Raw genomic sequence first — 17,526 nt, 5'->3', positions numbered from 1 at the left:
GGGCTGGCTGCCGGCACATCCTCCCAGTGCTCCAGGACAAAGCCGAATGTCTCCGAGCTCAGCGTTTCCACTTCTGTTTCTGAACGGAACTGCTTCTCTGTATCCCTTTGCCCCCAGCAAACACCGAGAGCAAAATACTTGCACTGATAAAGCAAAAAAAAAACAAAAAAACCAAAAAAAAACAAAAGCACAGGGAAAGGCAAGAAAAGGAAGCAAAATCCTAAGCTAGTGTCTAAAAATAGGGGCTTCTGCAGAGATCCTCTCTCATGGAACATCCTCCCTGAACAGAGCTCGACATTTATGTAATTTTATTGCTCCTCTCGGTGACGTGCAGAGTGACAGCTCGTTCTGGGAAATGCTCCCAGACCACGGTCTGCACATGAGGATTCCCCTTGAAATAGATAACAGGTGTCTGCAAGATCCAGGCATTGAGATGTAACTGAAGGCAGACCCCAGAATAATTTAATAGAATCATAGAATGGTTTGGAATAGAAGGGTCCCTAAAGATCACCTGGTTCCATCCTCTCTACTGTGGGCAGGGACACCTTCCACTAGACCAGGTTGCTCAGAGCTCCATCAAACTTTTCTCATAGTTCATTTCTTTCCCAGGAGTCTGCCATTTTTCTCTAGCAGAAAGTTTCACATAATGTGTCCTTGATAAGGGGAGAGTCCTTTCATTCATTCGAAAGTTTGTGACTCTCAAGGATGTTGCTGTCCCTTGTGTTTGATCTGATTTGAATACCTGTCCCTGAAGGTGCTGAATGAGGAACACGGTTAGTTGAGACATTGGCCACACTTTGCCCAACATGTTTGTGAGCTCAGCTAACTAAGGAAGGGGCAGGCTAGGTGAGGGAAGGAGGATTCTAGCTGGCTACCGTAGCAAATTCCTCCTTTGATTTTATTTTGAAGAGAGGAAGGAAAAACAGAAACACACATCTTTTCCTACGATGCTCCAGGCAGAAATGTTTATGTTTCTGGTGCCCGTGTCTGAACTCTTACTTTTGTTCTCTCTTTATAATCAGTGATGATCTCATCATTACAGCCTGAGGCACAATTTCTCTCATCTTAAAATAGAGACCTATATTTGGTCAGATGGAGTACACCGTAAACTTATAGCATCTTTCAGTACCTGGGGGGCTGCAAGAGGGACTTTGGTCAAGGGTATGGAGGGACTGGACAAGGATGAATGGCTTCCCACTGCCAGAGGGAAGGGTTGGATGGGATACTGGGAAGAAATTGTTCTCTGTTAGGGTGGTGAGGCCCTGTCACAGGTTGCCCAGAGAATCAGTGGCTGCCCCATCCCTGGAAATGTCCAAGGCCAGGTTGGACTGGGCTTGGAGCAACCTGGTCTAGTGGAAGGTGTCCCTGCCCATGGGAGGTGGTTGGAACCAGATGATCTTTAAGGTCTCTTCAACCCAAACCATTCTGTGATTCTATCATTCTAACTCAGAAGACTGTGTGGATTATGTCTCTTCTGTACAGAGCCTTCCATAAAACGATCCTTTTGACTTGTCTCCACAGACACTTGGGAGGGGATTTGGTGGCAAATTCTGACATATATGTAGGGTTTTGGCTCCTTTTATATTCAGTGAAAGAATAAAGTGTTACCTAAAGGGGCTTTTGCACTCCCATCGACTGTGTGTTATATCTACAGATGTTGCAGCTACCAAAAGAAGTGACATTATGCACTTGTGTTCAAGTGACAGGTTCTACCTCTGGCCAATAAAGTTATAGGATAGCAAAGTGTAATCCAGATGACTAAACAGAAGTCTTTTAGGGTGAACTCCATGTTTTTAAACTGCTCTGTTTGTGCTGATGGCTGGGGAATTGGGCATGCTTCAGTTACCACAAGTGTGTGCTGTGGAGTGTCCCACCAGCCCTCCAGCTGCCATCCTTGCAGGGCAGAAATCTTCTGTAGACCCTCTGTCACATGTCTCAGGTCCCTCAGGGCATCCCATGCAAATCTGGATGTCTGCCTGTGGGCAAATGGTTTAAATTTCAGATCTCCACTGAATGCAGTGGGAGTTTAGGTGCTTGGAGCACATGTGAGAATCTCCACTATTTGTAGGTATCTGAATCTGATGCTTTCTTCTACCTCTAAAACTTGATGATGTCATCACTGGAGGAGATAGTAATATTCTGGTCCTTTCTAGGCGTGTTTTTTGTTTTGTGTTGGCTTGTTTATTTGTTTTGTTTGTTCTGATTTTTTTTGTTGGGGTTTGGTTTGGGTTTTTTATTTTGGTGATTTTTTGGTTGGTTGGTTGGTTTGTTTGTTTGTTTAATGCAATCCCTGTGAGTGGGATGAGATGGCTTCATGGGGAGTTAAATGATCTTCCCAAAGAATTGCAGTCAAGCCCTGATTTGTTGCCCTGTACAGGCTTAGAACCAGTAGAATGTAGAAGACACGAGGACATAGGGGTGTAGTGCTGGATCAGATCAAAGAACAATCTAAATTTGATATCTAAAGAATGAGATAAGTGTGTGCGATGCTTTTCTGCCTGTTAGCAGTCTTCAATCATTTTCAACCCAAAGAAGTAGATGTGGTTTGTATCTACTTAACATCTGTTAGTGTTCAGGCTTCTCTTAAAATTATGTAAAATTTTAGCCCTGACAAAAGTGACTTTGAGCTCTGAGTGGGAAAATAAACAACTGTAAAACAAAATGTTGAGATGATGTCCAAAACAATTTTTCCCCCCTCATTTCCCTTTATTCTCTTCCAGGAATTTACAGAGATGACAGTAAGTGCATCTTCAAGCCCTCAGTACAAGGCTACTTCTGCAAACAGACAGATCATGCTCTTGTCATCCTAGAAATCCTGGACTCCAGTGTGGATAGCCAGAGACTGTTCCCAGTGGTAACAATGACTGGCAGCTTTATGGACACCTTCAGTGACGTGGCTTCACACACTTGGTGTTACCCCACAGAGCATCGTTCTACTCTATTTTCTGTGCTGCCATCCCCCAAGCTCACCACGGTTTGCTTCCCAGACCTCCCACCTCTGGCTTTCAGACTCTTCCTCCTCAGTGGCCAAAACACCACCAAGCTGCCCATGGCCATATTCTACAATGAACCACTCAGCCTTCGTGTTTTCATTCAAGGCAAATATGTCTCTCCAAACCCATCTTCTTTTTCACTGAATGAAGGGGCAGGAGCCAATTACTTCAGCTTTGAGGACAATCTCCTCTATGTTCTCCTCCATGAGACTGAACCTGTAGAAATAGTTGCTGGCCTCTCTCTTCTTGTGGCTTTCACTGTAACTGAGTCTGTTGGGGAAGAAGATGAAGCAACTATAATACGTCGACTGGCTGATTTCTTGAACCTTGGCCATGACCAAGTCAGATTAGTCCATCATGTGCTGGGAGGTGAAAGCATGTTGAAGGTAATCTCAGCCAATGCCAGCAAAAAGAAGTATCACTGCCCTAACATGGCCTTTTGCACAGCCTTTCACAGCAGATATGGCTCACGGGAAGTGGGGAGGCAACCAGTGAGCACCCGAGCTCTGCAGCCACCTGATACAGCTGGTCCATCGAGAGTGCTGATCATCGAACTTGGTGATCCACCACGTCATCCAAGAAATGAGTTGACGAGTGACAGCTTAAAGAGTTTGGCCAGAACAATTATCAACACTCATCAAACTGGAGACCTTCAGAGAGGCCTTGACTTGCCAGTTGAGACCTTAATGGTGACTCAGTCTGGCTTGCTGTCCCCAGCAGAAGGTAACAGGAGGTAAGTGTCAGATACATCCTCATCAGATACTGATTTAAGTGTAGTGAATAAATTTATCCACTCGATCTACTCATTAAACAAGTTCCCCATTGCCTGAAATGTGACTACCCATGCTGAAACACATAAAGTTTCTGTGACTTTCCCAGAGAAGCTGTGGCTGCACCATCCCTGGAAGTGTCCAAGACCAGGTTGGACGGGGCTTGGAGCAACCTGATCTAGGGGAGGGTATCCCTGCCTGTTGAAATGAGATGATCTTTAGGATCCCTTCCAACCCAAACCTTTGAATTATTCTCTGATTCTCTGAAGACAGAGTTATGCCCAAGTACTAGCTGGGCTCCTGTGTGGGAACTACCATATTATTCTTTTGGTGCCAATGAATCTCTATAGTGAAGAGACTTCCATGAGGCTTTTAACAGGAACAAAATTAGTGTGAGCCTGCCTTGAAATTGTAAAGTATTGGGTAAAGTCAATGTTTTCAGAGAAATTCAGACTGTCACAGCTCTTAAATTCTAAACAATTAAATCTATAAATATTTACAAATTAATGTTGCAGCAGAGATGTGTTATTAAAGATGAGTTGTTGCCTCATCTAATCTATAGGTCTAAACCTTTATTCATATAGATTTTAAAATTTAAGGCCAGAAAAGTCTGTTTAATCTCATATTTCAATCTCCTGCATGATACAGGCCACTGCTCTTCACTTTGATACTACAGTGTTGAACTCTCTTTTTGGCTAAAATTACAGAAAACCATCTGGCCTAGAAGCTATAAGAGCTGGACTCATCCAACACCTGAATGTGTGCCTAGATGCTGGATGCTGTCCTTGTTCTTGATGTCACAAACACTCACCCGCTTTCTCTTGGGAACCTCTCTCTCTCCAGCTTCCCATGAGAGCTTCTTGTTCTTTCCTCCACTTTTACATCAACGAGTTTCTGGGCATTGACTCTTCCTCATCCTCCTCCAGATACCTTGACAGTAATCAAATCACTTCACTGACTGCTTTGAAAAAAATTGAAAGATTTGAGTTCTTGTGAGTGTTTCCTTCCCTGTCTCTGTTTTCTGAATCCTTTCAGAAATGTGCATAAAGGAAAGTCCACACTTTTCCTTCATGATAGATTCCCCAGTGTTGGACATTTTTGAGATGCAGCTGGACAGGATGCTGGACCACCTTGTCTAGATCATGCTTTTCCCAAGAAAGGTTGGGCCAGATGATCCTTGAGATCCCTTCCAACTTGGTATTCTATGATATAAGTACCATACACAAAAGTGCTATTAAATCCCATTTTAACTGGCACAATTCAATGATCCTATTTTCCCATAGAAATAGCAGAGCTCATAGTCTTCTCTTTGCTCACTGTATTCTCTGTTTCCTTTTCAGTTCTAGGTTTCCAGAACCTGATTCATTCAGTTTGTTTGCCCAGATCCTGCATCCCACATGATTTAGGTGCCCATGTTCAAGTTTTCTCTCCGTAATTTATCAGCCCACAAATCCTTCCATGCATTTTATCAGCAGTGGCTTTATGTTTGTATCTTGATGCTTTACAATAATTTCCCCTTGGAGCTTTCTTTTGAGCTCTACCAGTTACCAAGTTTTTGGTCAGTTTTGTATATACTAATTTTTTACTGATATTCTATACCGAAACTCACTTTTCGAAGGTCATTCCTCTTTTCCACAGTCCAAGAAATAACCCTTTCTCTCCCTCCTTCCTCTGTCCCCATCTTGCTCTTTTCAGTCTCTTGCAGCCACTATTTGTACAGTCCAGATGGGAGCCCCTGTTTGCAGAGCAGGCTGTGAGGAGCAGGGCTGGGGTGGGAGCAGCCAGCAGAGTATTTCAGCCTCAGATTCCTGATTCTGTATTAAAAGCATATGGGTAATATGAAAAAGGTAATATCCCATCTGTTTTTAATAGGGGACATGGGATTTGATGTTTGGCAACTCAATGTGTACTCTCTTGATATTGCATAATGTTATTTTTTGATGTTGTGCACTACTGAGCCTTACCCAAGTATAAGCCTATTCCATCTATGCAAGAAAGAAATTGGATTTGTCTAAGACTTACTCTCTCTAATTAATACCATATCCTCTTCCATTTACTGCTGACCTCTGTACCATCCTGATGTCTGCTAGTGATGCAAACTACTATTGACATGCTTAACTTTTCTACTAGACACTGTGTAGCTTGTGGTAGAGAGTCACTTACAGTGAGGACACTGGCCTGTGATTGTAGGAATCTTTATTTTGCTTTATTGTTTTGGTTTTGGTTTGTTGCTTCCAAGTGTGTTTTTTTGTTTTGGTGGTTTGTTTTTTTTTTTTCCCTTTAGTTTTGTGCCTTTTTTTTTCCTCTGAGGGTTTTTGTTGTGGTGTTGTATTAAGCACAGTCAGAAAATATTATTTGCAAGAACAAATGTTAAATCAGGGCCAAATTCTGAGGCACACAGTATTTTTGATCAGCAGAACTAACATCTCTATTATTACTGGGGGTGTTTGTGTTACACTGTAGGACACTGCAAAATGGGACAGCAGGAAAGTGACAATAGGAAGTTTTGCAGTGGGTGGTGGAGCCCTGTCACAGTTTGCCCAGAGAAGCTGTAGTTGCCTCACCCTGGAAGTGTCCAAGGCCAGGTTGGACAGGGCTTGGAGCAACCTGGGATAGCAGAAGGTGTCCCTGCCCATGGCAGGGGGTGGGAAATAGATGATCTTTGAGGTCATTCCATGATGCTATTGTTTATACCATCCCAATCACATGGTCCCAAGAGATCACCTAAAGGAGGGAAGATCTGTGTGCCATCAAAGGAACCTCAAGGCTGCCTTTTTTCAGGCACAAATGACATCCCCAACACTGGGACTGCTCTCCCAGCTGAGGTTTGTTTCCCTGTCTGTGCATGCTCTGTGAAAAAATTCCAAGCAGCAAGGACCAGGAGAGTCCCTAGGAAGAGCTTGTTTTATTGTAGGGACAAGAGTAGTGCTAACTTGAAGCCATAGATTCCCTGTCCCAATTAGGGGAAGACCTGGGATATATAATGAAGAGAACACCCAGATCAGCAGGTCATGGGCCAGCTCAGTTCTCATCCACCCTCAGCTGCTCAGGCCCCTCTGCACTGTTATTTATTGCTCCCCATCAGTCATACCTTTTCTGGAATTACTCATGGCTGACATTTCTGATGCAATAAAGCCACAGATAACTTGTGAAATGAAATCAGGGCTTTCCTGTTGGGACATGTACTATCCCCACTGTCTATCTGTCTCTTTTTGCTGGTACGGGCAAGGATAATGGGGCTGGGATTACAAGTCAGGATGAGTATTCCAGTGTATTTTTCTGCTTTCATCCCTGTTGGGATCAGTTGGGCTGTCAGATATACAAAGAACCTGCAGTCCTTCCTAGCCCATCTCCCTGTGTTTTCAGTCTAGTGACTCCTCTGGCATCATTATCTCTCTTTACCTGAAGGAAGGTTGCAGTGAGGTGAGGTCTCTTATCCCAGATAATAAGTGACAGGCCAAGAGGAAATGGCCTCAAGTGGAGCAAGGAGAGGTTTAGATTGGATATTAGGGAACATTTCTTCACTAAAGGGATGGTCAGGCACTGAAGTGGGCTGCCCAGGGCAGTGGTGGAATTACCAGCCCTGGAAGTGTTCAAAAGACGTGAATGTGACACTTGGGGCAACAGTGTAGTGGTGAGCAGGATGGTACCAGGTTATTGGTTGGACTCAATGATCTTAGAGATATTTCCCAACCTTAATGATTCTGTGATTCTATGAGACAACAACAAAAGTTTCTTCGGTCTGCACAGACTGGATGTTCATCTTTGCAGCCCAGGAGAGTGAGGCTGATGGGAGCCTTGGAATCCCTGCTGTGGCTGGGTATCTAGTCAGTAAGTGCGTATACCAAAGTATATACATTGCCAAACCTTCAAAAAAATTACTTGCCTGTTATGATTTGAAGTGCTTTTCCACATGGTTTTAATTTAACTCCTTTGTTAGGGTCACCTCAAGCACGGCTCATTAATTTGTCAAGAGAAGACAGAAGTGATTGCTGTGGCTGCTGTAGTCGTGCACAGCTGGAGAGTCAGAGATGTCTATCACAAAGTTTATCTTCCTGTGAATATCTCTGTGTAACATTTACTGTGATGTATTTACAGACTGAAATCTGTGTTTTGAAAATTTTTCTAATATCAATATAAGTATGAAAGAACAAGAGAGCACAACGGTGAATGTATTTTGTGTGTGTGTGTGTACCTTTTTACAAAATAAGAAATATTATTCTGAACGTCCTCCAGAAGCCATTTAGTCCATATCCCCACACTGGAGCAGGGTGCTTTACTCCATTTTGATGGACTTTTAAACTGCTACAAACTGAAATATTTCTTTGTTAAGTTTGGGGTAGCCTCTGAAAAACTGTGTGTGTGCAGGAAATAATGGTGTTTGAGACTCACAGCAAGGAATAAAAGGGAAGCAAATCATCAAAGAACTGCTCATTCCAACAGCAATGCTCATGCAGAGCACTAAATGAGATATTACCACTAATTCTCTGTGTCACATGGCACATACACAGGCAGACAGGGCTAGAGCTTCAAGTAAGATGAATTCTGACACTGACACAAAGTGCTTGGGTTTGGTAACCTTTGGGCAGGTTTCAGGCAGGCTGGGGTATGGAATTGCACAGGGTTTTACAGAAGGGACATGACAACTTCTTTCCTGTGTAGGGATCCAACTTTTCCTTCGGTGAGCAGGCAAGGGCAGGATGCTAAAAATCCCCACGTCAGAGCTGCGGCTACTGCAGCACTTGAGGTTCTATCACGGTTTTATCTGCCACATACCCCTGAAGTGAAGGTGTGGAAAAGATGATACTCAGGATCTTAACCCAACCTTAAAATCTCCTTTAAATTAAACTTAGTTCATTTTAGGTCAGATGTTCACAGGGACAGAGTAAAGGACATATTCTTGTGGAGAATGTGCCACTCTCACCTGTTCATGTGCAAACAGGACAAACTCAGTTCAAATAGGTACAGGGAAGCGCATTTGAGATGATCATGAAAATGGAATTTATTTTAAGATGAAAGGAATAGAATCATAGAGCCATTTAGTAAAGAACCTGTTTAACTTGTCAAAGCAAATCTGGGGAGATATTGTCCTATCTGTGAAGATACCTTGGAAGAGTAAATACTAGAGAGGAATTTCTAGACACTGATGGACAACGACAGCACAGGAATAAATGAGTATAGGGTATCAAGAAGTAAATTTGCATTTAAAAAAAGAAGTAGGTTCCTTCTCAGATAATAAACTGGAAGAATCTTGCAATAGAACAGGAAAAAGACCACTTCCCATTCAATAATATTTTCATGACTTGTTTTCCCCCCAGCCACATGGCCAAAGCTATATTCTGAATTTTATTTATTTATTCATTTACTAGTAATTTGGGGATAGTTAGGATGGCCAATATCTCAATTGGCAGCCTAATAAAACAGTGTAAAAGTGCATATGAATAACCTTGAGGGTTTCTAATCAAAAGAGTAGGATTCTATATTGGGATTTTTATAGGAGAAACAGAATAAGAAATTTAATAAGAATAAAGTGAAGGTTAATAGATGCAAAGGGAGTCTTGTATAGACCTGTGTCATCACGTTGCACTTTGGGAATCAGATGAATTTCATTATTTTGATCTCAGTTCATAATTCTTTTCATACTGGGAAACTGAGTAGTGTTGATGTGGTTCAAAAGAGGTAGTTGGTCATCATGAGCTCAGAGACTCAGACTCACCTTCCCTCACTGAAGATAGTGACAATGTACCTGGAAACAGTTTAGAAGGAGTCATTATGGGCCCAAGAAAGGGATTTTTTTCATCACACAGCCTTTTGCTAAAGTATTGCTTCTGATGGAATTGAAATTGGACATCAAAGCTGAATTGCCAGTGTCAGGAAGGCGCAGTCATACCAGGGATGATGATGCGACATAAGGTCTTTAACTACATAGATCTTAGGCCCCAGATCTACTATTTTAGCATTTTTTCTTCAAATTGAATTCAGAGAGGGGAAACTGAGGGGGCATCTTTTGACCTGCATTCATGATCAGTAGAGGAATTGACCTGCGGCTCAAGCAGAAAGGTTTTTCACTCAGGGACTGTTCCAAACAAGCACAAAATATGATGTCTGTCCATAAAGTTGTCTGATTTTTAGGGGGAAAATACCCAAATCAGTCAGAGCAGTCTGCCCCTTTGTGTATGATCCTTGTGTGAACCAGTATTTCCCTTGCAAATTTTAAAACAAATCTTTCAACTACCTTTCTATAACAACCTTGGAAGTTCATGTTGCCACTGCAAATCAGATGATAGTTTTTCACCACTGCTGTCCTGGTCAGGAAACCTTCTGACAGTGCAGGGACTAAAGGGTCTGTCACCAAGATACATTTCACGTCTGAGCTTAAATTTTAAACTAAATTTCTGTTAGTATCTACTGTGCATGGTAAACCTGCATAAAAACTGTCATTTCCATTCAAAGATGACTCCTTTGAATTTCAAGAATCAGGTGATTAGAAGTCCTACCCACCATGTAACTGTGGTGAAAACCACAGCTTGCTCTGACAATGGCCTTCCAAAATTCAACTGGTTCCTCTGCAGGATGGGAGCAGCAGGTAGGTAGGGTGAAAGGAGAACGGGAGAGAGCAGAGGAGGAGGAATGTGCAGAGGTTAGGAGAGACTCAGTGAAAAGGAGCATGGAACTTTGCAGGTCTCTGTGGGAAAAAGGAGGGGTACATTGCTATATGTTCCCCACATCAGTGTGGGTCTTTGAAATGGAAGGGTTTGTGGTATTACATCTCAGTTAAAAATGAAGAGGATCAGCTCAAGAGAAGCTATTCCCAATTCCAGTGTTCTCCCAGAAGTTACTGCTGATTGGACATGTGCAGGAGTGTCTCCATCACCTTCCTCAAGCATTGGAAGGAGATCTGATCCCAGCACTGCTACCCCAGCACTGTCAAACAAAACCTGCCTCGCTCATGTCACATATGGATCCATTCTCCCTCTTAATAATTACTGAGACCTGCAGTACAAGGCGATGATTTACACGACACAGGCACAACAGCAGAGAGGAGCTGCCAGCCACATCTCCAAGGGACCAATCCTTTCCCCACTCTGCCTTATTTAACATGTGAGTGGTGTCAACTCCATCAGCAGAGCTTGTCTGCTGTGACATTCGAGTGAGTGACACCCATGTCAGCTCCCAGGTCAGGTTGCTTTGCTGTTCCATCATGCTCTTGACCACTGCTGTGTGGGGGGTGGGGGGAAAGGGAGAAAAATTCTTCCACATGCTTCTCTAAGCAGGAATCTGGTGAGCAAAGGGTTAAATGGCTTGGGGTGCTGGGTCTTTGTGGGGAAGTGTGCATGTGCATACATGTATACAAGTGTACATATATACATATATATATATATACACACACAGAGGCACCTTGGTTTGGCTGTAGGACCTTGTGCCCGCAGGCCACAGTCACATTATCATCTGGAAATTGGATAACGACAGCACAATGACAAATCCAGGTTGCTTGCAATAAGGTGCTAATCCCTTTGCTTTAATATCGGAGCAGCGTGTAATGATGTTTGGACATCACTCCAGTTTACTGACGACCCCACTGGGGCCGGCAATAGAAGCCTACAACTGTCTAACAAGCCATCAGGTGACCGCCGTCGTCAAAGCAACGGGGGATGCAATCTAATCTTCCCTCCATCCCTTCCAGCTCCCAATAAGGACCAGATTATAGAAGTGGCCCATCAATGCTTGGTAACTCGAATCAATTAACGTTAATTCGCACAATGCTATGATGTATTGTGATCACTTTCATTTCGGAGAAGGGGGAAGAAATTGCTATAATTCACCTAAAATGAGGTTGTCTATGGTGCTGAGGTATTAATTGGGTGTCCATATTAAATGGAAAAGGAGCACGGTAGTGAAGGAAAAGTGGATGAGTGACTCTCTTGGCTGCTATTGACCTATCAGAAGAAGACAGTGCCCTTTTCCTTTGCTTTTATCTATTACAGTTTTCCCTATTGCGTGTCAAGTTGATGTATTATAAAAAATTCATTTGGTGACCTTCCACCCCCCTAGCAGATTAAACAATTTCACTGGGATGGCATCATTAACAGGGCCTTGCATTTAATGATGATTTCTCTAAAAGGCCACGGAGATTCGATTTTAAGCTAACAGATTTATTACACTATTATAACATATCGTAAAAAACTGTACCACCTATGGTCTGGTTTTAGGATAGAAACTGTTTAAGAGTTTATGTGGAGCTTAAAGTGGTATTACCTTGGGATACGCGGCAGCGGCAAAGCTCTGACCTCCGGCGGGATGCTGTTTACATTTAATAAAAGACCTTTCTGCCACAGTAAACTTGGGGAGTGTGTTATGGATGAGGCCTGGCTTAGCTCTTCACCCATGGCTTTGTAAATAGGAGTATTTCCACTCATCTACAGCAATTAATGAAAGTCACTAATGAATCTGTTTCTCTCCTATCTGAGACATTCGCTCTGTCCCCCTCCTTCTACAGGTTTCTGATGACCCCACATCCAGATACTTCACTAGCTTTGTTGCCCTAAAGAAGGGTCTAGAGGGGAAGTTATCCAAGGAACGGCTGAGTTTAATTGGTTTGCTCAGCCTGGAGAAGAGGAGACTGAGAGAAGACCTCACTGTGGCCTGCAGCTTCCTCAGGAGGGGAAATGGAGGGGCAGGCACTGATCTCTTCTCTCTGCTGACCAGCAGTAGAGCCCAAGGGACTGACATGAAAATGTGTTGTGGGGGGTTTAGGTTAGATGCCAGGGAAAGGTTCTTCACCTAGAGGATGGTTGGACACTGGAACAGGCTCCCCAGGGAAGTGCTCACAGCACCAAGCCTGCCAAAGATCAAGAAGCATTTGAACAATGCTCTCAGACACATGATGTGACTCTTGGGCCTGTTCTGTGCAGGGCCAGGAGCTGGACTCTGATTCTCTTTGATTTCTTCCTGAAATGTGGGAAATTATGGCCACTGGTGGAAATAAAATCATCCTTCAAATATCTTTTTTGCTTAAAATAGGAATGACCTCAGTCTCCTCATTGCCTTCTGGATGCTCATGTTTCTTTCCCTGTGTGTATTAATCAATGACAGGATCTGCAGAGGGAGACAAAGCTCTAACAGTGCAGCTGAGAGTGCAAAGGTACCTGCTGTCTGGCTTATTTCATCATCACATGACATCAGAACCCACTCTCACCCAAAGATGGCAACAGTTCTCACAGTCCTTCCAGGGAATTTGTACCTGGTTTGCCTTCCATGAGTCCTCATCTTTCATATGCTCTGTCCTTGCTGCAGCATCTTCTTTCTTGTAGCCTGTCTTGAATTCACCAGCAATCTTGAGTTTTTCAAAAACAAAGAAAAAAATCTCTCTTTGCCTGGGTCATGATTCATTTTGACATATTATTTATAACCTGAATTCTTCCTAATTTCCTTCCCCTTCCAAGGATATAATAATTTTGCAATGTGAGCATTGCAGACATACCCAGAAAACTGTTCAATTAGTTTCAATGTCTATGTTTAATAGGAAATAAAATATACCAGGGAGTGTTCTTTGGCACCAAGGACAGATGATATATTTCAGGGTGGCCTCATTCAAACAGCCAAGTGCAAGTATTCCTTGTCTGTATTAGCTCCCAGATCATTTGGGAGTTGTTCTGGACTTTGCCATTGGATTTAGACCAGAGCTTGTGATGGAGTGACAGTTTAATGGTAGAGGTAATCATGTGTCAGTGCCAAGGTTTTGTTTTTGGCATTATTTAGTTACCTAGTAGACATGTATCCATCAACTTTAATGGACCCCTGACCCAGGCTCTCAGTCCAATCTCTTTCCCTTGAAGTCAATTCATAATAGTAGCTATTATTATTATTATCATCATCATCATTATCATTACCATTACTGTTGTTTTGTTGTCATTATTGTGATGACGTGATATTATGACATTAGATCAGATATGAGGAAGAAATTCTCCTCTGTGAGGGTGGTGCCCAGGTTCTCAGGTTGCCCAGAGAAGCTGTGGCTGCCCCACCCCTGGAAGTGTCCAAGGCCAGGTTGGATGGGGCTTGGAACAACCTGGGATAGTGGAAGGTGTCCTTGCCCATGGCAGGGGGGTTGGAACTACATGGTCTTTAAGATCCCTTCCAACACAAATCATTCTGTGATTATAGTTATTATTGTAATTCTAACAAAAATGACAAGTTCTCCTTGATTTCAGGGGCACTTCCTTTGCTCTGACCCAAATCTCTCTGCTAAGTTTCTCAATCAAGTTTTAATCCCTGCAGCAGACCTTTGAGTTTCCATGCCCTCTAACTTCCTTGCTGCTAAAGGACAGGCGCTTGCTCTCCTGTGGAGCCCCAGCATGTTCAGCAGACACATGTTGGCATTGATGGTGATGGGATCTGGGATCCTTGGTATCCCTGCTGACTAAGGTATCACCAGCAGCCTGCTGTGCCCACATTTAGATGAGCTGCAAGGCACTGAGCATCAAAGATGTTCCCTGTCAGCAGGGAATTGCAAAACAACCTGCTCCTGCCCAGCAGGAGACTCCAGGGTAGTGACAAACATCATGCCCTTCATGCTCACAGGAGGAAGGCAAGTCTTTGCTCCTGTCCTTGCCAGGCTACAGGCATGCTTGTCCTTCCCCACCTCCCTGTGGCAAAGCTATGCCAGGAAAAAGCCTATTTTCCTTCCAGCACAAATCCCCAGGGGAGCAGCAGGCTGCTCCTTTCTCCTCCTCCACACTGACATCACTTGCAGGGACATAACATGCTGTGTGCAAGGTTGGATCCTAAGGCAGGGACTCCCTCACTGCATGGGTCAGGTTGGACCATGTGGGATATAAACACCACGTTCCCTGCTGTGTTAGCTGGGTTCAAATTACCTGCAAGCAGGCATTCATTTTTAAGCTTCAATTTTTAAACATCCATGTCTAGTTTTGCTTTTTTTTTTTTTTTTTTGTGTGTGTGTGTGTGTTTTGTTTGTTTGTGTTTTTTGTTTGGCTAGTTTTTGTTTATTTTTTTGTTTTGTTTTCTTTGCCATTACTTTTCCCAGAAAGTGATAGAAAAAGGAGGAACAATTTTAAACTACAAGAGGAATGATTTAGATCAAATGTTAAGAAGAAATTCTTTACTGTGAGGGTGGCACAGGGTGCCCAGAGAAGTTGTGGCTGCCCCATCCCTGGAAGTATTGAAGACTAGGTTGGACAGGGCTTGGATCAACCTGGGATAGTGAAAGGTGTCCCTGCCCATGACAGCAGGGGTGGAACAAGATGATCCTTAATGCCTCTTCCAATCCAAACCATTCTATGATTCTACTCACCCCAGGGAATGGGAACTGCTTCCTAGATCCACATTTTGCAGCAGCCTTCCTTCACGTGCAAGGTGAGCACAGTTTCACCACGCGGGGCCTGGGATGTGGAGTCAGGGCATTTTTCCTATTTGTTGTCACTTTTACAGAAACTGAGGTGAGGAACAAAATTGTTTGGGGCTTACAGAAGCCATGACAAGACTCACCTAAACTTCTCTGGGCACAGCTGGAGCCAGAGAGCTCACAGAAAATGTGGAAAACAGGGATGACTTGGTGGTGTTGTTCCTGCAGTGAGTTTTGGTCACAGAGCTGAATGCACATTTTTGGAAGAAGGTGGATAAGAGCACCTTATTGATGCCCTTGACATGAATTTCGAACCTAGCATTGCCTTTCAGACTTTTCCACTGCCACAAAAAATAAAAGAAAAAGAACCAAGATAAGAACTGAACCTTCAGTCCTTGAGCTACCTCTTGAGCCTGCACATATCCTTAAAACCTCAGTTGATCTTTCCAGCACCTGTGATTCAGACCAGCATTTCCCATCAGCTGCAGCATGAACCATTTCTGGTTTGTAATGCAGAGTAATACCCTGGGAAAAAATCCACAACCAACACACAACCTAGAAAAAATAAGTTAAAAACAAAGGAAACTTATGCTCCATATATCTTGTATTTGTAAACACCTTTAAGCAAACACCAGAGATCAATGAATAGCTTTTCTTCTTTCATTTCAAGACAATAGCAAACACCCAGTCACTTCATTGCAATTGCAGATTAGAGCACTTTATATATATATATAAATTATATATATGTATATGAGATACTAAATGATACAAAGCACTGGGAGAGGGAAGGAAATGATCCAGGCTCAGAATAAAGTATTGATTCTTTATTCAAATGCAAAATTGCTCTCCTGGGATGCTCTAATTTAAATTTCAGGCCTGGAAAAACCAATGTCTTTCAAGGGGGTGTCTGTAACCGCTTTATTTCTGTATTCAGACTTTGCAGATGATCAAGGTGATGGCAGGATAAAGATAAGGAGGAAAGCCCTGCAAGTGCTGTTTTTGTGTAGAGGAACCAAAACTTTGTTCTTAGGGGAGCTCAGAGGTTTTCACTGGAAATCTTTCCCTTGGTCAGGAAACAAAAAATTGTTTTGTTCATTTCTCACTTCTTCATCTGTAAGCTGAGGATTAAAACCAAAGGATATTTTATTATTTTGGTGCTGCTTTCTTCTTGGAGAGGAAGGTTGTATCCTATTTCATACATACTCTTCTCACCCAAGGAATCAAAGTGCTATGATGAGGTAAAATAGTAGGTGTTTGATATAATGCTCCTTCCTATTCATAACAGAATATTGACACCTGCATTAGTAAGGTAGAAAATCACAAGAAAAGAAGATAAAGTGTCATTCCTAGGCAAGATGGGAATTAGCTCTGGGAGTAAAGATGGGTGTTTCCATAACATTAATTTTCTGATTTTGTTTTTTTTCTTTTTCGCTTTTCATTTACACGTGAAAGAAACACAAGCAGACAACACTCTGAAACATGCCTGTATGTGAGACCCTACAAGATCTCTGTTCAGGTGCAACCCTCAGATGGAGAAATCGAGAAGCAGCTTCCTGTACAGCCAAAAATCATTTTCCTGGACAGAAAGGTAGGATGTGCCTCTCTGTGGATGGATATCCCTATTAATTCTGTGCTATTTTGGCATTTGACATTTTTGACATGGAGCCTGGCTTTGCTCAGTGGTGCCAAGAAAGAGGACAAGAGGCCACAGGCAGAAACTGATGCCCAGGAAGTTCCATCTGAACATGAACAAGAACTTCTTTACTGTGAAGAGACTGAGCACTGAGCAGATTGTCCAGAGAAGGTGTGGAGTCTCCCTTAGTGGAGATATTCCAGAACCATCTGGTTGCAATCCCATGTCACATGCTCTAGGATGGCCCTGCTTGAGCAGGGAGGATGGACCAGATGACCCACTGTGGTCCCTTCCAACCTGACCCATTTAGGCTTCATCCTAAAGAGTTCTGGTGAGCTTTGTAACATGTGACATGTAGCTGCAAACTGCCCTCCAAGCGGTCATTAAAAATTATTACAGTTGTTAAACCCACCAAAACTTTCTTTCCTCTCGCTGAGGAGACAAAACCTTAATTCTTCTGTTTTGTTTTTCCTCCCAGGGTCAAAGAGTTGACAAACTGGGGCCTCCTTCAGAACCCTGGGTTGTGTCAGCTCATCTCAAGGGCTCCTCTGAGGCTGTGCTGAAAGGTTTGGACGTGTCTCGTCATATCAGGGGTTATGGTAAAGCAGCTGTGCAGAATGGTGGGGATAAATTTAGTTCTCCCTGAGAAATATTGAATTTGAAAACCAGTCTTTGGGCTGGAAACAGAAGGTTGCAGTGGGAGTTTGGTGAACTGCCCATTCATATGCTACAGAAAGAGGAAAAAAGCACATGCAAAGTATTTTT

General features: G+C 43.0%; 1 protein-coding gene across 1 annotated transcript in view; it reads left to right on the top strand.

Moving 5' to 3' along the window:
• PKHD1 (PKHD1 ciliary IPT domain containing fibrocystin/polyductin) overlaps window positions 1-17,526 on the top strand; it is a 252,844-nt gene that overhangs the window by 221,314 nt on the left and 14,004 nt on the right. The window contains 3 exon segments of the mRNA XM_050316128.1: window positions 2,721-3,726; window positions 16,581-16,716; window positions 17,240-17,327. Coding sequence (XP_050172085.1) covers window positions 2,721-3,726; window positions 16,581-16,716; window positions 17,240-17,327 — 1,230 coding nt within the window.

Source organism: Myiozetetes cayanensis, unplaced genomic scaffold, assembly GCF_022539395.1.
Source record: "Myiozetetes cayanensis isolate MyiCay16 unplaced genomic scaffold, myiCay2020 scf2-11, whole genome shotgun sequence".
In the NCBI taxonomy this organism is placed as follows: Eukaryota; Metazoa; Chordata; class Aves; order Passeriformes; family Tyrannidae; genus Myiozetetes; species Myiozetetes cayanensis.
The sequence above is the reverse complement of the archived record's forward strand: the minus strand, read 5'-3'. Positions and strand labels throughout refer to the sequence as shown.